Source organism: Hyperolius riggenbachi, chromosome 5 (genome assembly GCF_040937935.1).
Source record: "Hyperolius riggenbachi isolate aHypRig1 chromosome 5, aHypRig1.pri, whole genome shotgun sequence".
In the NCBI taxonomy this organism is placed as follows: domain Eukaryota; kingdom Metazoa; phylum Chordata; class Amphibia; order Anura; family Hyperoliidae; genus Hyperolius; species Hyperolius riggenbachi.
Window position 1 is genome coordinate 64,148,261 of NC_090650.1, and position 27,863 is coordinate 64,176,123.

Below are 27,863 nucleotides of genomic sequence, written 5' to 3' on the forward strand. Positions count from 1 at the left end.
GTTGTCTGTTTACAATCTCCTCATTCCCCTGCAGAGTACCTGCACATCACTCTTACATGTACCCACACTTACATTGCCTAGGGCCTGATAGATGTTCTTTGTTCCGGTTTGTACCTTTTACAAGTACTCTTACCAAGGACTAGTTTTAGTCTAAAGGGAATAAATATAGTAGTCTGCATATCCTTCTCACTTCAGTTGTCTTGTAAAATTCCTAAGCGTTGGCAGTTAAGAGACGAATTTCACGTTACATACTTTTAATCAACAAAATTGTAATATGCAAATTAGAGGAGTCGGTGGAATCCTAAACTGAGGAGTCGGAGTCGGTGGATTTTTGGACCGACTCCACAGCCCTGCTTGCTACCACCCAAGGAATGCCAGGTACCAAACCACACCACGCCTTACCACTCAAGCAATGCCAGGTACCAAACCTTGCCGCTCACTACCACCCAAGCAATGCCAGGTACCCTACCACACCACTCAATACCGCCCAAGCAATGCCTGGTACCAAACCATCCCTCAAAATGCCAGGTACCAAATCAGTCCACTCTCTACCACCCAAGCAATGCCAGGTACTAAGCCCAGTACTAGGCTTTTTTTTTTTTTTTCATGGTGTAAACATTTTCTGGAATCCAGGTTTGAGAAGTTACTTGTGTTCTCCAAGATTATTAAGATACGCCATTCATAATGATTAACACTGTTGAGAGGACACATCACAGTATAAGCCATAGTATTTACTAATGGAAACTTATGCCACCACCAGACATCCAATTGGCGGTCAGATATCACGGGAGGTTTGTCCACCATTTGATTGCTGTGCACGGAGGGATACATGCGCAGGTATCTTACCGAGACTAACTGGCCGGCTGATGCAGATTTAAAATTGGGCGACTATTTTTCTTTCTTCTGCCCTCGGACCTGTTTTGTTAGAATGCTCTACCAAGGACTGCACTCCCTTTATCATTCCCCTCCAGCTCACAATGGAACTTGTACATTTTCTAGCCATGATAACTTTGTCATTTGGTGGTAGCAGAGAAGACAGCGCTGGGCACTCCAGGTGAATGCTTAATGGGAACCTGTACTGAGTAAAATTATTTAAAATAAACACATGCTTTAACTTCAAATGAACATTAAATAGTTACCTTGCAATCAGTTCCTCTCAGAAGCTCACCATTTTCATCTGACAATGATCCCTTCCAGTTCTGACAACATTTTGTCAGAACTGAACTATATCAGTTGCTGTCAGTTAAAGCTGAGTGGACAACTGATGTGGCCAGGAATGTCCATGTTTCCCTATGGCTTAAGTGGGCGATGTTACAGTTTAACAGTGTGCTAACCAGAAAGCTGTTATGGGGTAATGGCCATTTTCAAAATGGAGGACGGAGAATTCCATTGATCACAGTGGACAAACAGGAAGCAGGAGAGCAGAAAGAGATTGATGAGTAGACTACACAGGAGATAAGCATGACGTGTGTATGTTTATTTTGACTTTTTAAATTTTCAGTTCAGGTTTTCTTTAAGGGATTATTCCATCAGGTACAAGGTAGACATTAAAGGTCTAGACCTTTTTTCTACCCCCATGTTATGCCTGTAATGTCTACCTTGTACCTGATGGAATAATTCCTTAACCTCCCTAGCGTTCTGATTATTTGCACTGCCCAAGAGTGCCGCACCTGGGGAGCAGAGAGATGCAGACCTATCCGATGCCCGGGGGGGGAGGGGGGCACCATCCATGCTAACCCCCAAGGGAAAGGCTACTTACTATTCGCATATTGTCCTCCGGTGCAAGATAATGCATGTCCTGGGTCCATCGACTCCATAATATGAGGCGGTGGGATGAAAGTTGCAGACAGGCCCCCCCAAGTTCTGCCACTCCTGGAGCTATCATCTGCACCTTCCCCTACACCCCTGCTCCTGAGAAAAAGAATAGCAACTGCACATGGAGAAAAAACAGAGATGTGTGCACTATCCAGATTCACCTGACTGTATACTGGCTGCCTAATTGTCTATTGACTAATTAAAATAGCATCGCATATGCTAATGACATTTGATTGCCAGAATATGCAGGGTCTAAAACTAACGCACTGCGTTCCCTGCAGGGGTTGGATCACGGAAAATACATTTCATCTCAAAAGTAGCGCCGCGTGTAGGCCTCCTATGCTCCCAGGATATGGCCGGGCGGGGGGGAGGTAGAGCAGAGAGATGAAGACAGCCCACCCCCAGGACTGGCCAAAGGGACCATCTGCACTGCCCCTCAAAGGGGCACAATATGAAAATGGTAAGTAGTCTTCCCTTTCAGGGCAGCACGGATGGTCCCCCCTTGACTGGTTCACCTGACTATAATCTGGTCAGAGCACACATCTCTTGGTTGTTGTTTTTTCTCTCCATGTGCAGTGAAGGAAAAGATAGTAGGCTAAATTTTTTTTCCTTGATTGCCTCGAGGTATTCCCATCCTATTATTAATTATAGCTCTGGCTACCCTTTAATGTAAGTAAGGTATCACGGTATCCAGAGCTTTTTTTTGAGTGCAGAATTACACCTCTCGTTCCAGTGGTAAGATATTCCATAGCTTCACCATAAATTTCTTACCAGTTCCTAAACTGGGCAAAATCTCATACATAGTTCATGTCCACTTGCCCCGTTTTATCAACAGAATGGCGCTAACCCTAGAAGTATTTCCAGGTCAGGGCAGATTCTGGAAACAGACTGCACACCCCTGTCGAACAGAGCATTGTTGCATATAAAAAAATTGTTTTTAACACTGAACAAGAGTTTATATTTTTAAATATTAGTACCACTGCCCCTCATTCCACAGTCCATGCTACCATAGCGCACACATGTCGCAACTGTCTTTGCGCACTGAGGCCTAGTGCACACCAGAGCGGTTCTGCTGCGGTTTGCGATTCGCTTGCGGGTGCGGATCCGCTAGGGTAATGTATTTCAATGGGCTGGTGCCACCAGAGCGGGAGGCGTTTTGCAGAAACGCATACTCCCGAGCTGCTGCAGATTTTGGATTGCGGATGTGTTTTTGCCTCAATGTTAAGTATAGGAAAAACGCAAACCGCTCTGAAAAACGGCACTTCAGAGCGGTTTGCCAGGCGTTTTTTGTTACAGTAGCTGTTCAGTAACAGCTTTACTGTAACAATACATTAAATCTACTACACCAAAAACGCTTCACAAAACCGCAAAATGCTAGCTGAAACGCTACAGAAAAAGAAGAAAAAGCGTTTCAAAATCTACTAGCATTTTGCGGATCTGCTAGCGGTTTTTGGTGTGCACCAGGCCTGAGAGCTGGTACGCACTGGTATCGGGAGTGCGAGTCAGGTAAAAAGGTTGCCGTACGGCCACTGCTGTTTGAGCGCCAGCATAGGCCGTTATGTGAATTACAGCTATAATGGCGCTCGATGAGTAATTTGGGCGTGGGCAAAAGATGAAGCCTAAATTATGATAAAAACAGAGTAATTCAGCTGCCAGCAATAGCTGGAAGCGAATTAAGTCTTTCCCCCGACTTGGAGGGGGAATAGTAAGGGCCCGTTTCCACTGGAGTGGTTTTCGCTCCGAATCCGCCGAGTTTCCCTACAGGCAAATGGCACGGGGAAACTCTGCCATAGGAAACTATGCTAGGGAAAGTGAATCGGCAGACATTGCCCACGGTTTTCGCGTGGGACCCTGCGAATCCCATAGCCGTGCATGGCTTCTGGGATTCGCCTGCGTTCCCGCAGACCCGGAAGTGCAGCCGCACATGGTGGCTAGTGGAAACAGGCTTCAATGCGTGCAGCCAGAAAATTCGCTTCACCATGTGCCCACATTTCCCAGTGCCTTCATTCCCTGTATGCATCGGGAGCGTGCCTGAATAAGCGGTAACTAAACCACAAGGAGTTAGGATCAAGGTGTGAAAGGGGTGATTTACAGGACGTACTGGGGCGGAAAGAGGACGACTGCTGCCTCTTCCTTCTCGTACATATTTGATGGCTGTCCCAGGCAAAGATTTCGGAGGAGAATTGCGCTGGACCGTAGGAATGGTTCTGTTTATTATTTTTATTTTTCAGTATTTATATAAAGCCAGCATCTTCTGCAGCGATGTACAGAGTATATTGTCATTTAACTGTCCCTCACAGGGGCCCACAATCTAATGCCTAACATAGTCATGTGTCCATTATAGCGTAGAGCCAATTTAGGGTAAAGACAGTTAACTTATCTGTATGTTTTTGGGATGTGGGTGGAATCTGGAGTGCCCGAAGAAAACCCACACAGACACGGGAAAAACATACAAACTCCATGCAGATACTGTCCTGGCTTTGAAAACCTTGCTCTCTGCTCAGGGGTACGTTCAGTTATCTGACTCATCCTCAGCTCCTTCATAGCCATTTCCAGCTTCTGGATCACACTGTTCTAGCTGACTATGGTATACATTCTTGAAAACTGATCAGTGATTTAGTTGACTCTATTGCATAGATGTCAAACTCTGGCCCACAACCCAAATCTGGTCCTTTAGAGCCATTACTTTTGGCCCTCACATGGTTTCCCCACTTTGCATTATGTTTGTCCCACTCTAGACTACCAGGGAAGATCTATTGGAGGTGAAGCCCTAGAGCAACAGGGAGCCATATGGGAGAGGGAGGGGGAAAGCACTTAACACTAGGGAACTGTATAGGGGAGGGATGGGGACCACTAGGCACCAGGGAACTTTATGGGGGGGGGGGGGGCTATTAGACACCTGGGAACTTTATAAGGGAGGGAGGTGGCCACTAGACATTGAGGTTGGCTCGCAACTTGGTCCCAGTGTACAATTTCGGCCCACTTTGTATTTGAGTTTGACACCCTTTTGTATTTGTTGCTGGTATGTTCCCACATTGTGCAGCCCAGCAGAGCACATCACTGCTCACACAGCTAATGTCTGGTCCAGCTCTGTAACAAGAGTGGCAGTTCTTGTCCCAGATAACTTCATTTCATCTCTGTGCCAAATCACACAGCGGCTATTACGGTAGCTTTATTGATGTCTCCTGCACTTCCTCCCTTCGGTATTTGTTTATTATGTCTCGTTCTCATAGATTGCGATGTGTGGGGAGAGCTGTGTGAATAAGAAGCACTATTTTTGTTTCTCTGCTTGTATATTTTTACATGCTGAGGGAAGAAATAGAACAGAAGTGACGGGGAATAATGGAAAGCAAGACTGATCAGTCATCTAGAGGAGCAGAAACTATTTGGGTCACTTGTCTGCTCAGTCTGGGAAGTGGGGTACGTGGGCAGAGGTGTGACAGGAATAAACAGCAGCGTATTGGTGTCACTTGTGTTATTAGAATATTTTAATCCATGTAATTTACATAAATGTAACTTTATTTAAAACACCCGGTGGGGGAAAAACTGAGGGTATTAAAGCAAAACTCCTGGAATCTGTTGTAAATAAGATTTGCATGGAGAAGTTTGAAATTGTTCTATAAATAATCTGAAAGGCCAAAATGTGTAGTTTCCACTGATCTAGACAACTGTCACAATTTTGGAGGTTTAAACAGGAACTTTAGTGAAAATAACAACATAATGAATACAATTTTTTTTCTGTACAATATTCATTTATAGATTTAGTCAGTGTTTGCCCAGCTTTACTCACCCTGAATGACATTAGCTTTAGTTCTCCCAGGTGATCTGTGGAATGCTCTTTTACTGAGAGTTCTATTCAGAGGGAGATATTGCTTGCTTAGAAACAACTGTTATTTCCCACAATGCACCCCCCCTCCGATTTCATCAAACGGATTTTGATTCTGATCATTTGTATGATCGAACAGAAACTATCATATGGGACCACTAATGGACAAAAATCTCCTAACCAATCCATCTATCTATTGGACTTCCTTTTTATGTGATTCTTTTGTGTAAATCAATGATTTGAGTTCCTAATTAGTAGTGTTTAAGGACGGATTTAAGGCAAGGCCACATAGGCCATGGCCTAGGGCACCACGGGATCAAGGGCGGGTGGGCAGCAGGCTACAGTGCGGTGGGGACTATCTATACAGAGGGGGAAGGTCATCTGGCTTCTTATACTAGAGGAAAGAGGGGAGAGGTCATCAGACTACTTGTACTGGTGGGAAGGAAAGGGTCATCAGGTTATCTAAACTGGAGGGGGAGGGGGGGGGGGGGGGGGGGAAGGGTCACCTGGCTACCCATACTAGAGGGGGCAGCTGCTGACAGTGGCCTTGGGTGGTAAAGAGGATAAATCTGGCCCTGGTAGTGTTCTGGATTTATTACAAGAAAAAACCCTCTTGCTGTTTTCATTTCTCATGCTTCGCTAAGTGGCGAATTGTTCAGCCTTTCAGTTTATGCACATTAAGTCCATACATGCCCTATGGGTTATGGAGAAATACAAAAGGTTGGCCTTAAAGAGAACCCGAGGTGGGCATCTTAGAGTTATATCTATACACAGAGGCTGGGTCTGGCTATAGTGCCCAACCTCTGTTGCTAGTTGAATATTCCCTAAATTCCCCCTGCGCTCTGCACGAGCCCATAAATTACAGCCGCGCTGGCGACACTGAGCGTGTCGCAGCGGGTTCTGTTTACCATTCTAGTGCCACTCACGCCGCTCCCCCACCTCCTGCAGAGCGCCGATCCCCGCCCACGTCTCTTCCCTCGTCGCTGATTAGAGAGAAGGGACTCGGGCAGGGACCAGCGCTCTGCAGGAGGCGGGGGAGTGGCGTGAGTGACACTAGAAAGGTAAACAGAGCCCGACAGCGCGGCTGTAATTTATGGGCTAGTGCAGAGAGCAGGGGGGATTTAGGGAAGATTCAACTAGCAACAGAGGCTGGGCACTATAGCCAGACCCAGCCTCTGTGTATAGATTTAACTCTAAGATCCCTACCTCGGGTTCTCTTTAAACAGCTATATGATCGTGTATGTTTTTGCTGCTGCATTTCTCCATACGTATTAGAGATTTCTTTCTTCAAAACGTAACTGAAGCCACAGATTTGTGTTCACCTTCCAGATTCTTCACCTATGGGAACCTCCCACTGGAGCAGCACTTAAAGCAGATCCATGAAGATGCCTTGGTAAAGTTTGGCCACATAGAGCCACACACTGATGTTCCTGCACAGAAGCACTGGGACACATCGGTTAGTATTAGCATTTAACCCCCTGGCTGTATGGACGAGCCTGACTCGTCCTGGGAAGAGCAGCTGAAAACCATATGCATGAGTCAGGCTCGTCCAGCACCTCCAAAGCAGGGTTACGTTTGTTCATAATGTTTGTGTATGGTAATATTTGCATGTTCTGGATACCAAGATGTGAAATTATGCATATGAACGGGAATTTTTAATGTAAAGAACCACACGTTTTCTGCCAGAAATCTGAATTGTGGGGAAATGGTGGCCTGGCAAAAAGGGAAATTGGAGAGAACCTGAGGCGGTTCCTTGGGGGGAAGATGGGACACAGAGGCATGTTCTCTGCCTCATGACTGCCTCATGTACTTTGTTCACTGGTTGAACTCGATGGACATATGTCTTTTTTTTTTTTTTTCAACCCAAATAACTGTAACTATGACATGCCTCTGTGTCCCCACACCACCGCTTTCTGCTTCCCCCCCCCCCCCCCCAACCCCCCTTTCCAGAGCTTCCATTGGGCAGCTCTCTCCCTGGCCGCACCCCCTGCTGCTCCCCCGCCTCCCTGCACGCTTGTGTTTACAAATTAGCTGCTCTGCCAACACTGCAAAGGTTTCTGTGCTGACACAGCTGAAATATCAAATTACAATTGTGATTACTTGCAGCTGAGGGGGCAATAGACAGGCTCTTCACTATAAACACAAACAGGGTGGATTGATCTGTGTTTTTTCTTGTCTTGCGCATGAGTTCAGGTCCACGTTAAAGCAAACTTGAGTTAAAAGTAATCTGATCCTGAATAGGGCTCTTCTGGAATCTCAGAGACTAATTTTATGAAACGTTTTGATTGCTAATTTTATATTTTACATATTTTACCTTCCTGGGGGTGTACTACCTTAAAATAACCGTAGTGATAGATGTAATGGCATTGCATCTACTTCTGTACAGTAACAATGTATTTATAGATGACAAGGTGTGAGCATTATGCATAGTTGTGTTTCCACCTCTCTTTTGCACATATGGAATGTGCCACGATATATCTTTTTGAGAAAGCTCTTTCATATTTATTGGACTTCCTTTTCTGTTGTGTAAGTCACTGATTTGAGTTCCTTATCGCTCAATCTTTATAGCCTCTTAATAATAAACTGTGTATATTGGTGTCATAACCGTATGCTGTCCTTCACAGAGAGAATATGACCTAACCTGCGGGGAAAATGCTTTTGTATCGGATCCAGCCAGACAGACCATGGTCAGCATTAGCTTTCTCATGTCAGAGTGAGTATTCAGATTGGAGAAACTTGCATAGTAGAGCGCAGATTTCTGAGTGAATAAAGATTTGTAGTAGATTTTTGTGTTCTTCAACTGGTTTTAAACTTAGTTTTTATTAGTCATTTTACTATAGAAGTTTTCATTAGGCCGGGTTCACACACGCATTAAATGGTCTGTTCGCAGATCGTAACGGATACTGTACAAACAGAACGGACGTGAATGTTAACCTATGGATCCGTTCCTTGCGGATCCGGTGAAGCAGAAACCAAATCTGTTTTACCGGACCCATTTGGCTTTATTGCCCAGTGTGAACCGGGCCTTAGTCTTTACCGCACTTCCTGTTTTTTGACACCTTTAGTGAGCGAAATTTTCATTACTGGGTCCGAAGAACAATAAAAACCTAGCAGAGGTTTAAGCTCTGGACCACGTAAAAGGAGCGACTGCCGCATCTAATAATTTGGGTGCTGCTGTAGGCCGCAATGCAATTAGCTGCTATAGCACCGTTTTATGTGCAATTCGGGCTTTGATCTGCGGCGGGCTTGAAGATGAACTCTGGGGCGAGCTGAGCGCAGTAGTGCACCAGAGTTCGGCTTCCGTATAACAGAACTCCAGCTTTGGGTTTCAGTTGCAGGGGGCTGGTATAGCCAAATGAACTTGATCTTCAGATTTCAGTTGCAGGGAGCTCCAATAGCCGATCTCCATTTTCGGGTTCCAGTTGAAGGGAGCTGGCATTCGCGATCTCCATCTTCAGGTTCCAGTTGCAGGGGGCTGGTATAGCAGAACTCCATCTTCGGGTTCCAGTTGCAGAGCTGGTATAGCAGGACTCCATCTTCAGGTTCCAGTTGCAGAGCTGGTATAGCAGAACTCCATCTTCGGGTTCCAGTTGCAGGGAGCTGCTATAGCAGAACTCCATCTTCGGGTTCCAGTTGCAGGGGGCTGGTATAGCAGAACTCCATCTTCAGGTTCCAAATGCAGGTAGCTGGTATAGCAGAACTCCATCTTCGGGTTCCAGTTGCAGGGGGCTGGTATAGCAGAACTCCATCTTCAGGTTCCAAATGCAGGTAGCTGGTATAGCAGAACTCCATCTTCAGGTTCCAGATGCAGGGGGCTGGTATAGCAGAACTCCATCTTCGGGTTCCAGTTGCAGGGAGCTGGTATAGCAGAACTCCATCTTTAGGCTCCAGATGCAGGTAGATAGTATTGCAGAACTCCATCTTCAGGCTCCAGATGCAGAAGGCTGGTATAGCAGAACTCCATCTTCAGGCTTCAGGTGCAGGGGGCTGGTATAGCCGATCTCCATCTTCGGGTTCTGGTTGTAGGGAGCTGATATTGCAGAACTCCATCTCTGGGTTCCAGTTGCAGGGGGCTGGTATAGTAGAACTCCATCTTCAGGTTCCAGTTGCAGGGAGATAGTATTGCAGATCTCCATCTTCAGGCTCCAGTTGCAGGGAGATAGTATTGCAGAACTCCATCTTCAGGCTCCAGTTGCAGGGCTGGTATAGCAGAACTCCATCTTTGGGTTCCAGTTGCAGGGGGCTGCTATAGCAGAACTCCATCTTCAGGTTCCAGTTGCAGAGCTGGTATAGCAGAACTCCATCTTCGGGTTCCAGTTGCAGGGAGCTGATATAGCAGAACTCAATCTTCGGGTTCCAGTTGTAGGGAGCTGATATCGCAGAACTCCATCTTCGGGTTCCAGTTGCAGGGAGCTGGTATAGTGTGGGCATTGTAAGGTTTTACAGTATACTTGCACCCAAACCATGAAGTAAAACAAACCCATGAAAACATACAAATTTACCTTTTTTGTGTGTGTGAATGGAGTCTTCAGCCTGAATGGTAAATCGTCCCAACCCCTTCTGTCTCACTAAGCTGCTCTCATTTACCATATGTTATAATCCCTAGTCATGCAATATTGGCGATGGAATTAGCAGGCAATGGTTAATAGAATCCTACAGCTTTACTCTCTAGGCTTTATATGAATATATCTGTGTGTTGCCCATAGCAACCAAAAATATTGTTTAATTTGCAGATCAGCACTGCAATAATGGTATATTATTTTATTATGCAAGAAAAGAGGCTGTTGAATGTATAACATTTTTTTTAATTTTTTTTTTTTTTTGCGCATGCTCTAGACTTACAGATCCCTTTGAAGTATTTACATTGAGCTTGCTGTCTTCCTTGCTGGTTGATGGACCAAATTCTCCATTCTACAAAGCCTTAATAGAAACCAAACTTGGGACAGATTTCTCCCCAGATTCTGGGTAAGTACCTTTTTTCTTTTTTTTTATACTCATTTCAAATATTTACTGTATAGACTTTTTTTCTCTGTTAAATTAGGAGACAGTCTGTACTAATGGGGTTTATGCCCTGCCTGCAATACCTTGGGCTTTATAGCTATCCATACACGGATAGTTTGGCAAGCTATCAATCCGTTCCCAAGTGAAAATCACATTTCAGGAGATTTCTGAGAACAGAGGCTAGTTACCAACCACAGGGCTCCAGCAAATGAACAGGCACCCGAATGGAAAAATGTGTGTGCTAGAAGCCGCAGGGAGAGATCGTTTAGAGGCAGAGACACTACTATGTAACCTGATTACAACTGACTCGCAAGATGACTGCAGGAAAATGAAGATTCCTCCCATCGTCCATTGTAATATGTGTGTGCTGACTGTGTGTATACCACTGTGTTTACTGTTTACCCCATGCTTTGTTCTTTCTCTGTACAGCACCACAGAATATTTTGCCACTTTATAAAATAATTGCACATTCTTCATAGATATCATCTAAACAAATGTTTTTCTCCATGGTTGGCTTTTTAGATTTAACAACTCTACTAGAGATACTTATTTCAGTATTGGGTTACAAGGAATAGCTAAAGAGGATGTAAACGCGGTCAAAGAAATAATCGCTAAAACCATAGGAGAAGTTATAGAGTAAGTATAATACTTTATTTCTAATGGAATTTTGGACAGCTACAGTTTAGATGTGTTTGTTTTTTTTTTTTGTTGTTTTGTTTTTTTATTACGGTCTGCTAGTGTACAGATTATGTTCATTTTCATTTTTTTCTTTTCTTTTTTTGGTAACACTGATTTTTATTAACTCAGAAAAATAAGAATTAACAGTTGCAGTGACACTAATTAAGCACTTACTTGTATGCATGACCATCATTCCAACAGGGATTCTCTAATCTCATCTCTGGCTAGTAACCCCTCCTCCTCCTTCTCCTCTTGCCCAGAATGAGCTCCCATAAGCCCTTGCTACGTAGGGCTGAGAGTGCCAAGGCACTCTGGAGAAGCTGTGAGCGAGGCTTGTTTAGTTTATAGGGAATTAGAGTATTAAAACAAAACAAGAAAAGTATTTGGCTTGAGGAATGCCCTATAAACTACATGAAAGAAACACAATCATGCAATGAGTAAAAGTTAATCTCTGATCCACTTTAAGCCAGGTCTTAACATTGACTATCAAGCAAACAGAAAGCACTCTTATCTGGCATTAGCCGATCCCCATTGGTGCCGGATAATGGGGATTTTACTGTACTCTGTGTTATAAATCACCTATTTGCTTCGACACCAGCAACTTCGTAGAGTTGCACCTCACAGACTGTGAGATAACTTGACTCTCACACAGCAAGCATTATTGGAGATAGACCGTTCTCAGGCTTCTTCAATGTACAAGTTATTTATTCAGGAAACAGATATACAGATACAGTTCGTCATATCTTAGCCAAGCAGATTCTTGCCTTGCGTTACAGCTGCATGATTACCTTCCTGCTGAAGATAATCAGGTCCCCCTTATGTAGATACTACGTTACATCTAGACTATGTACAGCATGCCCTATATCAGATTACATAAAGAAAGGAAATAATTAGGGGTTCCAGTCAGCATATAGAGAGCATGAAAGTAGGAATAAGAATGCGCTCCGTTGGCCCATCCGGCCCTTTAATACTGACTAGGAAAGAGTTAAATGTGACCTCATCTTAGCCATCCCCCAGACCCGACTATTGGCTTAGACCCCTCGTGGTGTCATAATACCCACCTACTCGATTAATATTCCATGACCACTTTCATTTACTTACAAGAATGTGATATTTTGTAAATATGGCCTATGTTGATCTCGTAGTCCATTTGTCTGGGGCAGTGTAGGCCTGTGGCCTTCCTTCAGGAGCATCTTCTCAGTATCTGCTTGTATCATCTGCTTCAAGCAGACACTGAGATGCTTCTGCCTGCATCACGAAAACCTCTATTTAAAGGTATACTCTGCGAACAAGCCTTTTACCTAAAACTCAGTCCAAATAACTGAGGCCTACTTAAATTATAACACTCTGCTACTAGCCTCTCCTTTTTTGGGGGTTTAGGTTACCTTTAACTAGACATAAACCAATTTGGGTTCAATTGAGCTTCAATTAAATTTACTTTTTCCATAAAAGTATTGACCATTGATTGAATATGATTTGATCTCATTACCACGTACCACAGTCAAATATGTGCCTGGCTCTATAGGTATATTGGATCAATCCGTAAAACCTCAATGAAGAAAAGAATGTGTCCATTTGGTCTCACAAAACATGTGGGAAACTTTGTATGATGGATGACAATTTTTCATCCTGGCCAATCAGGGCTCTCTGTTCTACATTTTGTATTGATGATGTTTGGCTGATTTGAATTCAGAATTAATTTGGGATGTGCAATGACAGTAATAGAGGGCTTTTCCTCTGCATAGCAATAACTTTCTGGCAGTCTGTACTCCAGATGAAACGCTGTTACTATGATTGCAGAGTAGTGCAAATTTCAGGCAGGTTCAGAAATTCAAGAGCTGGCTACAAATTATAAAGGAAGGATTATTTTAAATAAAAGTTACAAATAGAGCTTTTTATGTGCGGTGTTTTTGTGATAGCCGACACCTCTGCATGTGCCTTCTGTAAGGACATTCCCCCTTCTAACATTTATTACTGAATATTACTAATGTGTGGTCTTTTTTTATTTGTGTTAGAAATGGGTTTGAACCTGTAAGAATCGAAGCTCTTTTACACAAGATGGAAATCCAATTGAAGCACCAAACGACAAGCTTTGGGCTCTCTCTGGCTTCCGTAAGTTGTTTACATGCTGTAAAGTAAGCCTGAGATGAAGGGAACAAAAGTATTTTTTACAAGTCTTTCGAACTTGCGTGTGCAGCGAATGCTCCTGGCATTGGGAGAGTGATCAGGAGGTGTGTGGCTGGGTCCTCACATGCACAGTAGTAGTCCACAAGTGAGCAGAGTTGTGGACACCCTCTTGGCGTTATGATTCTTTCTGGAGTTTAGGGTCTAAAAGCGGTGGAATTTTGTTGCACCCTTTCAAACCCTAAAACCTAGAAAAAAATCATGCTGCGAGGGATATCTGCAGCAGCCCAGCAATCACTCCCCTCCCTGGCTCCAGCGCTGCAGTTTTCCCTCCATCCTCTGGGTGGCGCTGCAACCCTAAAGTGAGATTGCTGGCTGTTGTCATGATCTCAGCAGAGGGAAGCAGAGCCTCGGAGGAGTGGAAGTAGAATGGCGGCTGACGTCTGGATCCTCCGGGAGGGATGTTGGAACGGCCGCTGTGCGCATTGCTCTGTATACAGCCTCCGGCTGATACCCCGAGCAGAGGTCGGGATTACCGCTTTGAGCTGCGGTTTTCCGCCCCGACCCTAGCTCGGGATAACCGGCAAGGAGGTTAACGGGGTTGACAGCGGCACAACAGAGAGGTCCAGGAGGACATTTAGGGAGCTCACAGCCTACAGGGGTCTTAAAGAAGCTCCAGGTAAATAAAAATAATTTTGTTCCCTTCATCTCTGGTGCATTTTATACCTTTGTAGATGACCTTTGAAACTTCTGTACATACATTTGGGCTCATAAGTTTTCTGGTTAAGAATTCTGGTTTGCTGTATTGAGTAACTGCATGATTTTTGCTTCTCTACGTGGGTCTTTATGAATAAGATCCAGGGATTCCGGACATGTACTTTTTATGTATAACCTATATACTGCGTTTGGTGTAGTCTATGGCTCTTTGAGTTTGTGTTGTCACGAACTGTCCCTCAGAGGGGCTTACAATCTAATCCCTATGCTGCTGTCCTACTCTAAGGCCTCGTTGCGTTCGCGTTAGCGTTTGCGTTATTTCTGACACCATTTTATTTCCGATTCCTGGCGCTTGGGTGGGCGCTTCGTTTTTGTGAAAAATCTCTTTTCACAAGCGTTTTTTTTTATTTTTTTTTTTTTTTTTATTCACTCCCTGGCGCAAGTCAGAAAGTGAACGCTTTCACCTGGAAAAGAATAAATACAATGTAGCGTAAAAAAGCAATTTTGTGAGCGTTTTGCGTTTTTCCTATACCTATCATTGAGGCGGAATCTCCTCAAAAATGGTACAGGCACCGCTTTGCTGAGCGGATCAGAATCTAACTGCTCAGATGTGAACTCTCTCATAGAGGATCATTGCACAAGCGCTTTCAGGGCGATTTTGAAAATCGCCAGCGCTTAAAAAAAATCACAAAACGCCTCCAGTGTGAACGAGCCCTAAGGGCTCAGACACGATTGCAAGACACACACTTGCATTAAAATTGGGGTAAAAGGCGCTCAGAAAGCGCTAATCAATCGCAAGCGCTCAGAAAAACACTTATAGTGTGTCTGAGCCCTTAGGCCAGTTTTTGACACGCTTATTTGTATGGTTCTGGTACAGAGAATCAGCGTGCCTGGAAGAAACCCACACTTAAGGTGCATACACACATCAGACTATAGTCTTTGGAAAATGAAAGATCACAGACCAATCTTACCACCCTTCATGTAGTATGAGAGCCATACTCTACACAGTCTTTTCTATGGAGCTGAACTCCACATCAGAAAAAAATCTTTGCAAGATGCTGCACACACAGATGCTGTACAGACACACAAGATCTGTAGCTGCAAAAGATCTGTTCCTGCCAAAGATCCGTTCCTGCAAATTGTATTCATATTCTATGAGATCTGCAGATCATCATACACACCTTGTTTAACCTCCTTAGCGGTAACCCCGTGTGTGACACGGGGTAAGCCGCCGGAGGGTGCCGCTCAGGCCCTGCTGGGCCGATTTACTTAATTTTTTTTTTTGCTGGACGCAGCTAGCACTTTGCTAGCTGCGCCAGCACCCCGATCGCCGCCGCCGCGCGCCCGATCGCCGCTATCCGGTGCGGCACGCGGCCCCCCCCCCCCCCCCCCCCCAGACCCCGAGCGCTGCCTGACCAATCAGTGCCAGGCAGCGCCGAGGGGTGGTCCCGACGCGACGTCATTCCGCCCCGTCGCCATGGCGACGGGGGAAGCCCTCCAGGAAATCCCGTTCTTTGAACGGGATTTCCTGATCGCCTATCGCCGGAGGCGATCGGCGGGGCTGGGGGGATGCCGCTGAGCAGCGGCTATCATGTAGCGAGCCCTCGGCTCGCTACATGATTTAAAAAAAATAATAATTAAAAAAAAACTGCTGCGCTGCCCCCTGGCGGTATTTTTCATACCGCCAAGGGGGTTAACTGACATTCATCTGCAGATCTGAAAATCCATCCTGGTGGATCTGATCTGCGGATGAATGTCAGTTAAATCATGTGTGTATGATGATCTGCAGATCTCATAGACTATCATTGCAATTTGCAGGAACGGATCTTTGGCAGGAACAGATCTTTTGCAGATACTGATCTTTTGTGTCTGTACAGCATCTGTGTGTGCAGCATCTTGCAAAGATTTTTTTCTGATGGGGAGTTCAGCTCAATAGAATAGACTGTGTAGAAATGCTCTCATACTACATGAAGGGTGGTAAGATTGGTCTGTGATCTTTAATTTTCCAAAGACTAGTCTGATGTGTGTATGCACCCTTACAGGTAGAGCATGCAAACTCCATGCAGATAGTTTCCTTGCCCTGATTTGATTCAAAGGACATCTGGAGTAAGGCCACATACACACATCAGACCATAGTCTTTGGAAAATGAAAGATCACAGACCAATCTTACCACCCTTCCTGTAGTATAAGAGCCATACTCTACACAGTCTTTTCTATGGAGCTGAACTCCACATCAGGAAAAAATCTTGGCAAGATGCTGCACACACAGATGCTGTACAGACACAAAAGATCAGTAGCTGCAAAAGATCTGTTCCTGCCAAAAATCCATTCCTGCAAATTGCAATGATAGTCTATGAGATCTGCAGATCATCATACACACATGATTTAACTGACATTCATCTGCAGATCTGAAAATCCATCCTGGTGGATCTGATGATGAATGTCAGTTAAATCATGTGTGTATGATGATCTGCAGATCTCATAGACTATCATTGCAATTTGCAGGAATGGATTTTTGGCAGGAACAGATCTTTTGCAACTACTGATCTTTTGTGTCTGTACAGCATCTTTGTGTGCAGCATCTTGCAAAGATTTTTTTCTGATGGGGAGTTCAGCTCCATAGAATAGTCTGTGTAGGTATGGCTCTCATACTACATGGAAGGGGGTAAGATTGGTCTGTGATCTTTCATTTTCCAAAGACTATAGTCTGATGTGTGTATGTGCCTTAAGAGAGATATGGAGGCTGACATATATATTTTTTTCCTTTTAACCTCCTTGGCGATATGGACGATGTACGCCAAGGAGGATTGCTCAGCCCCTGGAGGGTCTTTTTACTTACTTTTTTTTGTTTTGTTTGCAGAACATGTAGCTAGCACTTTGCTAGCTACATGTTCTGTCCGATCGCTGCTGATCCACCGCGATGCGCCACTAAAGGGACTGTATGTCGTCCCCCCCGTCGTCCCCCTTCCTCCGGAAAAGCCTGGGGAATCACCGCCAGTCTGCGCAATGGGAAGGATCGGCGCTCCCCATGATGTCATGACGTTGATGACATCATGTCCGATCATCACCATGGCGACGGGAGAAGCAACGATAGGAAGTCACGCTTCTGGCGGGATCTTGGGCGCGTAAGTATGGTCGGCGGGGATTGGGAGGGTGGGCGCGGACAGCATGGTGTACTGCTGTAGCTAGCAATACGCTAGCTTCAGCAAGCTAAAAAAAAAAAAATATTTAACAAAAAGGGTAATGTGTACTTATGTACACATTACCCAGAAGCCAGGGAGGTTAAACAATACCATTTGCCTGGCTGTCCTGCTTATTCTCTGCATCTAATACTTTTAGTCATAGACCCTGAACAAGCATGCAGCAGATCAGGTGTTTGACTGAAGTCTGACTAGATTGGCTGCATGCTTGTTTCAGGTCTGTGATCCAGACAATACTGATGCCACAAATACTTTTAGCCATCAACCCTGAACAAGCATGCAGTAGATCAGATGTTTCTGTCAAATCAGACAAGATTAGATGCGCATGATTGGATTTGATGTGATTCAGACACTACTGCAGCCAAATAGATCAGCCAGACTGCCAGGCAACTGGTATTGTTTAAAAGGAAATTAATATGGCAGCCTCCATATCATTCTCACTTCAGGTTTCCTGTAAAGAGTCAGGGCTGCAAGGCAAGAGTGCTGTTCTCTACTCCACTGCACTGCCTTTTATGATGTTTGATACGTATTGTATTGTGCTATTAAAGTATGCCAGCATTAATTTACATTTTATGCGCTTTCTGTTTGGACAAGTACTTGGCATCCAGCTGGAATCATGGCGTAGACCCGGTTGACATGCTGAAAGTGGGAGAAAAAATAGAAAAGTTTAGACAGCTTCTTAAAGAAAACCCCGGTTTCCTCCAGGAAAAAGTCAAGCAGTATTTTCAGGTAAATATGAGCTTGGATCTTGTGGGGATATTAAACAGATTGTGCTTAGCAATTGTACATTGTCAGAGCCCGCATGCATGAAAGTATACACGTCACAGGAAGATCAGAATGTAAACCTTAAAGTCTGGAGTGATTCCCTCTGCAACCAGTGGAGCATGCCTTATGCTGGGAATACACATTACGTTTTTGCAGATATCTCGATTTCTCATAGAAGTGAATAGAAAAAAAGATAAGAAAAACAAGCGGAAGATAAGAGACTCGAGCAGAGAATCGAATGGCTAATAGATGGTGGGGAGAATCGAACGCAAAAACCGTAACGTGTATTCCCAGCATAAGACCAGAGCTGGCTGCAGACTAACCTGGAAATGTGACATTAACAAAAGTCCAGAGTAGTCAAGGTAGAATTAACAAGCACACCTTGTCACAAAATAATAGTGGGGGGAAAAAATAAATCCATGCATTGCAAAGTGAGTTAAATAAAAGAGAACAAGAAATGATTGATATTTGCCATGTAATTCATTCATGTTTTGTTCAACAATGAGCTTGCAGGTCGTCATCTTTACTACTGGCAGGGGACAAAAAAAGAACTAACTGCCATGATCTATAACCACACCCACTAACTGTGATAGGCTAAATGGTTGATTTTCTTTTTTATTTAGATTTACATATGCACCAAAGGTGATATTTCTTGCTTAGCAGTTGGAAACCGCCATTATTTCCCTCAGTACAGCAAGGTTTACAGAAGGGAAACTGTCGTGACCATGGAAACTGTCAAGCAGCGTAGATTTGGACCAACCCAAGTTGCATTCCCTCTCTTTCCGATACATCCCACTTCCATCTGCTATAGGAGGAAGTATCGTAGAGATGGAATGTGACGTGGAAAGCAGGGGTGGAAACAAGGGGGAGTTATGGCCCCCTGCAACTGTCCTCATATGTAAAGATTCAGGTTCTGACCCAATCCTGAACACATCAACACTATTCCTGAGCTCCATGCCATTCTTCAGGAAGTTCTCATAGTGAGTTGAGTCATCGGAACACTTCATATGGATAGTATTCAGCAACCCAATGGTGGACCATCCCTATGAGGAAGCCAGCATAGGCCCCTGTGTCTCTGGTGAGTCCGGTGTGTTTAACTGATATTGAGTAGCTTTTGTTTCTTTGTTTTTTTTCAGGACAATCCTCATAGAATGACTTTGACAATGAGCCCTGATGATGACTATTATAACAAACAAGCACAGCTGGAAAGCGAAAAACTGAACCAAAAGGTCAAAGCTTTGTCTGAAGAAGAGCGAAAACAAATTTATGAGAAAGGTGACCTAGTTAAATTTACACATCTCCACACCTGCACAGCATAACATCACTTTTCACAGGTTTTGGGGGTGGTAACAGCATGAGAGGTCTCAGATGGAGATGCTCGTCTCTGAACCACAAGTTACAAATCACACACCCGGTTCATGGATCTCAGATGTCACTGCCCTAATTGTGCTGTGAGGTTTGTGACTTGGAAAATGGTGGCTAAATCTGACACGGGTACCCCTCTTCTGTGCCACATTCCATTAGAAGGAAACCTTTTTATAACCAATACAACTGAAATAGTGCTGTGCCATGCTGCCCCTATTATAAAATCAGTTGTGTATTGTATGTATGTAGATTACAGTTGCCCAGCCTCGTGGATGCTAGCTTCTGGCCAGTTACTTGCCATTTCTGGCACATACATACAGAGGTTCTGATTCAGAGTACAGAACTTATTGATTCTGTGCAGGAGCCAGAAGGACCACCTGTATAGGTAGCCAGTTGGCCCCTGGTGGTGGTGATGGAGGGGTGTTCGCCAACGTGGACACCAATATTGCGAACGCCAGGCCCCCCACTTTCTGCATGCACAGGTGACAGTAAATGCCTGCTCCGCCCCTCGTTTTCCATGTGTTATTTTTTTTTCGGCTCTGGTATCCTTTAACACAGGAAGAGGTGATCAAAAAAAATTAAAACAGACTCCACACAGTCTTTAGGACCCCCCCCCCCCCCCTCTTAAAGTCTGTTTTAAGAAGTCTTTCACATTTATGAGCATTGGAATAAGATAACTACCTGTGATACAGTTGGATTGATTGGGGGAGGACAGCACTGTGTTGTGTTCTGAAATGTATGCAGCAGTGCATTGTGAGAACGTAATAGTGCAAGAGTGTGCCCATAAACTCGGCGATGTGGGACCTTACTGGCGGCTGGAATTAGAAATCAGCAGTGTGTGTATGTATGTACAAACATGTCTGTGCAGTATTACTTGCTAATGAGGCGTGGCCATGGAAGGAAATGCAGTCGACTGCACTCCCCTCCGATGTGTTTCATGGCGCTTCAGATCAGAATCAGAAATATCTTTAATCGCCAAGCACGGCTGGGCCATGCCCGGAATTGGGTTTGGCGCATACAATTGCTCAATATAGAAATACAACAAAATAATACAACATGTAATCTAGATAGAGAATAGATAATACAATAGATAAATCCATAGGTAAAACCACAAGCTAGGCCAGGCGTGACCTCAGGTTGTGAGTCCTAACACAGTAGGCTAGACTACAGTCTTAACAAACCGACAGCCTCAGCCTGGGGGATGGGTGGGAGGGAGTAATGGGGGTGGGCACTGATGGTGGGAGGTACTGAAGTGAGTTCAAGAGGTTGACAGTAGAGGGAAAAAAGGAGTTCCTATGCCTCAGTTCTAGTGGAGATGGCCCTAAACCTATGACCAGGTGGTAGCGGGCTGAAGAAGCAGGGGGTGAGGGGTCATTGACTATCCTCCGTTACCAAGTCAGAGAGCAGAATTCAGCAGCATTGGATTGGTCCATTTTCAAGCTGTATAAGTTTACATAAATGTGGCATCACCTCATAATTACTAGCATCTCACTGACCATCCTTGTTGGGAGGCTGCGATCAGCTACAAGTAAATGCACTTTCTGTATTGGCAATATTAAGTTAAGTGCAGCTTTTTAAATGTAAATCGGTTGTAAATGCATTAATAATGCAAGTCTTGTTTTTTTTGCTTCTTTTCAGGTTTGGAATTACAGCGCCTCCAGTCGGAGCCTCAGGATCTCTCTTCCCTCCCCGCCCTCAAAGTGTCAGATATCGAACCCACCATCCCTTATACAGAGGTGGAACTCGCCTGTGCAGGTCAGTTCAAAGAAGAAACTAACTTATCTGTGGACCCTTATAGATACAGGTTTAGACCTGGGATCTTCTTTAAAGGACAACTGAAGTGAGAGCAATATGGAGGCTGCCATATTTTCTTTTTAACTACCTGATGACCGCTCCACGCCCGTGGGCGTGGCCGCGGCGGCAACCCCAGCATAAAGTCCTGGGGCTGCATTTTGCAGGAGATCGCGCGCAGGCTGAATCCGCGCATCTCCTGCTCAGGGGGCGGAGCTCCGCCCCGCCTTCAGTCTCCGAGTGGCGAGACTGTTAGACGGCCGTCTACAGTTAGTACAGCACTGCGATCAGCAGCAGCGCTGTACTGGAGACAGCTGTGTGACACTGCTGTCCCCCTGGTGGACAAGAGAGCGATCGGCTCTCATAGGCAGAAGCCTATGACAGCCGATCGCCAGGATTGGCTGGCTGGGGGCGAGGGAGGGGATTGAAAAATAAATAATTAAAAAAAATAGTCAATAGTAAAAAAAAAACCCAGACAAATATTTATTAAAAATAAAATGAACAACTTGGGGCGATCAGACCCCACCAACAGAGCTCTGTTGGTGGGGGGGAATCACTTGTGTGTGTGGCCCTGCAGCTTGGCCTTAAAGCTGCAGTGGCCATTTTAGTAAAAATGTGCCAGGTCTTTAAGGGGGTTTACCACTGTGGTCATCAAGTGGTTAAGCAGTACCAGTTGCCTGGCTTTCCTGCTGATCCTCTGCCTCTAAAACTTTTAGCCACAGCCCCAGAACAAGCATGCATCAGATCAGACATGTCTGGCATTATTGACAAATCTGACTGCATTAGCTGCATGCTTGTTTCAGGTGTGTGATTCAGACGCTACTGCAGTCAAAGAGCTCAGCAGGCCTACCAGGTAACTGGTATTAAAACCTGGCTTAAAAGGAAATAAACATTGCAGCCTCCATATACCTCTCACTTCAGTTGTCCTTTAAAGGGGTTCTCTGGTATGTTTAAAAAAACTAAAACCAACACTTATCTGGGGCTTCTATCGGCCCCCTGCAGCTGTAATGTCCCGGGACGTCCTCCACCGATGCTCTGTTCCCGCCACCGGTAACCTGCTAACTATCTTTCTAACTAGATGACTAGAACTGCAGCTGACCGCGCGCCTCACCGGGAACCTACTGCGCAGGTGCAGTACAAGAAAACTCCGTCCTGCGCAGTAAGCTCCCGATGACACGCGCAGGAGCGAGCTTGGCCACGGCGCCGCCGTTCTATTGGAGTACAAGCGGATTCGGAACACCTGAATGCTCCAGATAACTACTTTTCAGCAGCGGAGAGGTTCAGGTGACACACGTCAGTGAAACTTGCGTGTCACGTGACTGCAATAATCAGGAGTATGCGGGCTTGCTGAATTTGCTATGCCAAATTCAAACCGCAACACTTGTATATCATTATGACAATAGTATATGTATTGATCCTTTTCTTGCTTAACATCTCACCACACTTCACTCGTTTCAGTGTTAGAGCTCTTTTACACCGATAAGCGATTTGTGATTTTTGGCAATCGATTTTGAAGCGATTTTCACAACGCTTCTGCTTTTCTATATTTTTTATAGACTCGCATTTATAGCAAAAATTCTACATGCAGCACTTAATGAGATTTTACGAATACTAAAGTGTGAAATGGCCCATTTGATTACATAACCATGCACCTTTCAAACCGCTAGTGATTGGAAAATTGCTGAAAAAGCGCTCTTGGTGTGAGCGGCCCTTAGGTTACTTGGCCATTAATTTGTGCCTGATATCATCATTGCCAGCCTATAGTAATGTTATGTCATTGCCTTCACTAGTAATCTGTCAGTCTCTGTATGACCAGTGTTCCTCAAATCCAACCCGGGAGATACCCGGATAGTTGCTATCCCGGTATCTCCCAGGAAAGCTATGCGGGGGGGTCAATCTTACCAGAATGACGTTTTTTTCCGTCCGCCCCTTTCGCCTCCCACGATGCGCTCCAAGCGCTGCATCCGCCCGTCACGTAACTACAAACACTTCCTCCTTCCGGGTTGAAGGAGGAAGTGTTTGTAATTACGTGACCGGCGGATGCGGCGTTTGGAGCGCATCGTGGCAGGCGTCGCGTACGGACGGAAGATGTCCTTGTAAGATTGCTTCCTCTATCGCCACTACCGGGTCCCGTCACTTCCGGCGGACAATTATCCGCATGCACAAGGGCTCCCTCCATACCCGTACGCTTGCGGCTGCGTAGTATGGAGCCGCACGCGTAAGGGTATGGAGGGAGCCCCTGTGATGCGGATAATTGGTCGCGGCCGGCTGGCGGAAATGACGGGACCCGGTACCGGCGGATCCAGGCAGCGGAGGACGGCGGCGTGGGAGCGATCCAGGCTTATGGGGCTGGAGGAAGCCCCAGGTATGTATAAAAGCTTTTATGTATTTTGTCTCTGGTTCTCTTTTTAAAGGGAACCTAAACTGAGGATATACATTTTTCTTTTAAAATAATACCAGGTGCCTGACTGTCCTGCTGATACTGTGTCTCTAATACTTTTAGCCACAGCCCCTCCACAAGCATGCAGATCAGGTGCTGTGACTGAGGTCAGATTGGATTAGCTGCATACTTGTTTCAGGTGTGTGATTCAGCCACTACTGCAGCCAAAGAGATCAGCAGGACTGCCCCGTAACTGGTCTGTTTAGATTCCCTTTAACGCTCTCATGAGATATTGCATTGCACTTGTGTGGGTAAACGAGCATTTGGAGCAGTAAACCCTTAGTTGGGAACAGCCTTTTATATGGCCCAAGCCTGTAAGAATGGCAGGCATGTCCTGTAACCTGGCCTAATCCGTTTTGGGATTGCTTGTTCCAAGTTAAAACAAAGGAAAGGATGCGCCCATGGCGAATAAAACGTAGTTAAAACTCAAAATGGGGAAAAAAAGAGGTTGCTGACCTCTCAGATGACACTAAATTATTCTTCAAATTTTTTTTATTTAGCACCAGTAATGCATTTTGTTTTTGAGAGGCACATTGTTTTGAATAATAACATAGTGTCGTCTGAGAGGTAAGCTACCTCTTCCCCATTTTATTGGTTTTAACAAAGTTTTTTTATTTGCCTTGGGTGCCTCTTCTCCTTTATTGCGCCAAATACCTTCCCTTTTTGGGTGTGCTATTGGTTCCTAATGGTTTCTGGCCATAATTACTATTTACTACCAATACCTTTTCAAGAGAGACGCCACCTCTAATACACCACAATTGGGACACATGAGTGGTGACCGGTTATGATTCTTCACTTGCTTCATGTGGTTGGTTGCCCTCTGCAGTGGCGTACCTAGGGCATTTGACACCCGGTGCTGGGTATTAAAAGACCCCCCCCCCCCAAAAAAAAGGGTGTGGTTATAACATACGGCGCGCGAAGCGCACTGCGGTGAAAAATGGGCATGGCCATGACCAGATGAGGGCGGAGCTAACTAATTTAAAGTTAACCCGGGATGAGAGTGATATGGAGGCTGCCATATTTATTTCCTTTTAAACAATAGGGAGCCCTGCTGATCTATTTGGCTGCAGTAGTGAACTGAATTACACCAGAAACAAGCATGCAACTAATCTCGTCAGTTCTGACAATATTGTCAGAAACCCCTGACCTGCTGCATGCTTGTTCAGGATCTATGGTTGAAAGAATTAGAGGCAGAGGACCAGCACGGCAGCCAGGCAACTGGCATTGCTTAAAAGGAGATAAATATGGCAGCCTTAATATTATTCTCACCTCGGGTTCCCTTTAAAAGTGCAACGCAAAGACAGTGGGCCCAAGTTTTGGTGAGCCTTTTCCCAGAAAATTCACATAATTGTGCAGGTTTTCTCAAGAAAATACACATAAAGTGAGTAGATTTGCCCAGAAAATAAATGCAATCATGGCGGTAAATTTGCCTAGAAAAATGCAATCATGTGGAAGATTTGACCAGAAAATACATGCAATCGTGGCAGACCTGGCCAGAAACCACTTCAATCATGTAGCAGACCTGACCATAAAATGCATACAATCACGTAGCAAACCTGGCCGGAAAACACTTCAATCATGTAGCAGACCTGGCCAGAAAATACATGCAATCATGTCGGCAGATTTGACCAGAAAATACATGCAATCATGTGGAAGATTTGACCAGAAAATACATGCAATCATGTGGCCGACCTGGCCAGAAAACACTTCAATCATGTAGCAGACCTGGCCAGAACAGTCGATACACCTGCTAATATAAAAAAAAAAAAACATTTACTCACCTGAAGCAGCAGCAGACCTCCTGTCCCGGCCTCCGTCCGGCGCAGCTCCCACAATCCTCTGCAGCCAGCCAGCAACCGAAACTCCCGCGCTTAGAGCAGGGCTATGGGAATATGGCGCCCGAAGCCCTGCACTGCAGACTCAAAGTCTCCAGAGGAGGGCTTCAGATGCCATTTTACTGTAGCCCTGCTCTGCCGCATCTGTGGGCTGCTGCTGTCAGTGAACTGACACAGCGTCTATTAGACGCCAAAAGTCAGTTCACGCTGCGGGGTGCTTTAGGGGTGCTTGGAGAATGTCGCTGCCATTGCCCCAGTATAGCTAGTATAGTTGCCCCCAATATAGCTAGTATAGTTGCCCTTAGTGTAGGTAATATAGTTGCCCCAGTATAGCTAGTATAGTTGCCCACAGTATAGCTAGTACAGTTGCCCACAGTATAGCTAGTATAGTTGCTCCAGTATAGTTAGTATAGTTGCCCCAGTATAGTTAGTATAGTTGCCCCAGTATAGCTAGTATGGTCGCCCCCCAGCCAGTACAGTTAGTATAGTTGCCCCCAGCCAGTATAGCTAGTATAGTTGCCCCCAGCCAGGATAGCTGCCCCCAGTATAGCTAGTATAGTTGCCCCAGCCAGTATAGCTAGTATAGTTGCCCCCAGCCAGGATAGCTGCCCCCAGTATAGCTAGTTTAGTTGCCCCAGCCAGTATAGTTGCCCCAGCCAGTATAGTTGCCCCAGCCAGTATAGTTGCCCCCAGTATAGCTAGTATAGTTTAGTTGCCCTCAGTATAGCTAGTATAGTTACCCCCAGTAAGCTAGTATAGTTGCCCCCAGTATGGCTAGTATAGTTGCCCCCAGTATAGCTAGTATAATTGCCCCCAGTAAGCTAGTATAGTTGCCCCCAGTATGGCTAGTATAGTTGCCCCCAGTATGGCTAGTATAGTTGCCCCTAGTAAGCTAGTATAGTTGCCCCCAGCCAGTATAGCTAGTATGATTGCCCCCAGCCAGGATAGCTTCCCCCAGTATAGCTAGTATAGTTGCCCCAGCCAGTATAGCTAGTATAGTTGCCCCCAGCCAGGATAGCTGCCCCCAGTATAGCTAGTTTAGTTGCCCTAGCCAGTATAGTTGCCCCAGCCAGTATAGCTAGTATAGTTTAGTTGCCCCCAGTATAGCTAGTATAGTTTAGTTGCCCCCAGTAAGCTAGTATAGTTGCTCCCAGTATGGCTAGTATAGTTGCCCCCAGTATGGCTAGTATAGTTGCCTAGTTGCCCCCAGTATGGCTAGTATAGTTGCCTAGTTGCCCCCAGTATGACTAGTATAGTTGCCCCCAGTATGGCTAGTATAGTTGCCCCCAGTATGGCTAGTATAGTTGCCCCCAGTATGGCTAGTATAGTTGCCCCAAATGTAGGTTCCCCAGGAGTGGGAAGCAGGGCTAGATGGAGGGGCTGTGGAGGGGTCCCTCACCTGGGACCCCTCCTTCTGCCTCTCTCTCCCTTCTCCAGCAATGCATAGCGGCGACAAGTGCGGGGCGGCCGGAGGCGTACAGAGAATTACTCACCTGATTTCCGCGTTCCAAGCACTGGCAGCGTCATGACGTTACAGGTCTCCGCCTCCAATGCCGCCCACTGTGCTTCCGCTAATCAGGAAGCACAGTGGGCGGCATTAAAGACGGAGACCTGTAACGTCATGACGCTGCGCTCCACGCTTGGAACGCGGAAATCAGGTGAGTAATTGTCCATACGCCTCCGGCCGCCCCGCACTTGTCGCCGCTAATTTCTGGAGGGGGAGAGAGAGGCAGAAGGAGAGGTCCCAGGTGAGGGAGGGGGGGGGATATTTCCCCCCTCCCCACCGCTGCCTCCACAGCCTCTCCTTCTAGCCCTGCTTCCCCCTCCTGCTGTGCTGCTGTGGGGGGTCGTGGCGACACCCCCCTGGGTGTCTGACACCCGGTGCGTCCCGCCCCCCTGCGCTCTATGGTAGGGACGCCACTGGCCCTCTGAGCAACTCTCCTTTGTGAGTTTCTTTTCAACTCACAAAGGTGACCTGTTGTGCTATTGGGCTCCCGTTTTCACTGTGTTTTTTTCCCTAAGGTGTAAGTCACCTCAGCCTCTCTCCGATTTTTCCAAGTTATGCCTTTTTGTTCAATTGTGCAAAAACTACTGTGTCCCGCAGGTGACGTTCCCGTGCAGTACTGTGCCCAGCCTACAAATGGCATGGTGTACTTCCGAGCAGTGTCCAGCCTGAACTACCTTCCGGAGGATCTGAAGTCCTACGTGCCTCTCTTCTGCTCTGTGCTCACCAAGTAAGTTGTGTTGTAGATCGTATCTTTACAAGTGTGCTTCTGTTCACTTTTCAGCAGCATGTATCAATCTGTAA

At 45.6% G+C, this 27,863-nt stretch overlaps 1 protein-coding gene across 5 annotated transcripts in view; it reads left to right on the forward strand.

The window, feature by feature from the left end:
• The window catches only part of PITRM1 (pitrilysin metallopeptidase 1), a 98,091-nt gene that overhangs the window by 25,971 nt on the left and 44,257 nt on the right, over positions 1 to 27,863 (forward strand). For 3 of the 5 annotated variants that reach the window (XM_068235796.1, XM_068235800.1, XM_068235798.1), the window contains 9 exons: positions 6,971 to 7,097; positions 8,266 to 8,354; positions 10,478 to 10,606; positions 11,165 to 11,278; positions 13,336 to 13,432; positions 17,954 to 18,088; positions 19,261 to 19,399; positions 21,128 to 21,244; positions 27,660 to 27,789. In XM_068235796.1, coding sequence (XP_068091897.1) covers positions 6,971 to 7,097; positions 8,266 to 8,354; positions 10,478 to 10,606; positions 11,165 to 11,278; positions 13,336 to 13,432; positions 17,954 to 18,088; positions 19,261 to 19,399; positions 21,128 to 21,244; positions 27,660 to 27,789 — 1,077 coding nt within the window. Of the gene's footprint in view, positions 1 to 442; positions 461 to 553; positions 570 to 6,970; positions 7,098 to 8,265; positions 8,355 to 10,477; positions 10,607 to 11,164; positions 11,279 to 13,335; positions 13,433 to 17,953; positions 18,089 to 19,260; positions 19,400 to 21,127; positions 21,245 to 27,659; positions 27,790 to 27,863 lie in introns of those variants that run through there. The other 2 variants (XM_068235799.1, XM_068235797.1) reach the window with 2 other exon arrangements.